Consider the following 539-nt stretch of genomic DNA (forward strand, 5'->3'; position numbering starts at 1 on the left):
CAGCAGCAGCAACAGCAGCAGCAGCAGCAGCAGCAGCAGCGGTCGGAGGCAGCCCCAAAGAGCGACCCCACCAGTTGAGTTGCTGCTGCTGCTGTTGCTGCTGCTGCTGCTGCTGCTGCTATCTCACACACACGCAGCAGCAGCAATCTAGGATCGATTGTTCCCTTCAGGATTTGTTTGCTGCTGCTGCTGCTGCTGCTGCTGCTGCCAGCAGCGGCTTTGACTAGAAGACAAGCGCCGCAGCGGCAGCAGTACCAAGGCAGCAGCAGCAGCAGCAGCAGCAAGAGCAAACGTGTATGAGCAGCAGCTGCTGCAGCGGCTGCAGCAGCAGCTGCTGCTGCTGCTAATGCCTCAACACACTCCTGCTGGTGAGGAGGAGCAGCAGCAGCAGAAGCGGCAGCAGGAAGGCAGAGCAGCGGCTGCAGCCCCCCAGAATTCTGAAGCAGCAGCAAGAGCAGCAGCAGCAGCTGCAGGATGTTTCCGCTTACACCTATTCAGCGGTTGCTGCTGGAAGCAGGGGAGGAGGTGCCAGCAGCAAC

At 60.5% G+C, this 539-nt stretch overlaps 1 protein-coding gene across 1 annotated transcript in view; it reads left to right on the forward strand.

Annotated features, from left to right (window-relative positions):
• Positions 1-474: 474 nt before the first annotated feature.
• EMH_0008400 (uncharacterized protein) overlaps positions 475-539 on the forward strand; it is a gene marked incomplete at both ends in the record, with an annotated part of 2,554 nt that continues 2,489 nt past the window's right edge. The window contains one exon of the mRNA XM_013498347.1: positions 475-525. Within this exon, the coding sequence (XP_013353801.1) occupies positions 475-525 (51 nt within the window). The remainder of the gene's footprint in view (positions 526-539) is intronic.

This window comes from Eimeria mitis, genomic scaffold, assembly GCF_000499745.2.
Source record: "Eimeria mitis Houghton genomic scaffold, Emh_scaff336, whole genome shotgun sequence".
NCBI classification, from domain to species: Eukaryota; Apicomplexa; class Conoidasida; order Eucoccidiorida; family Eimeriidae; genus Eimeria; species Eimeria mitis.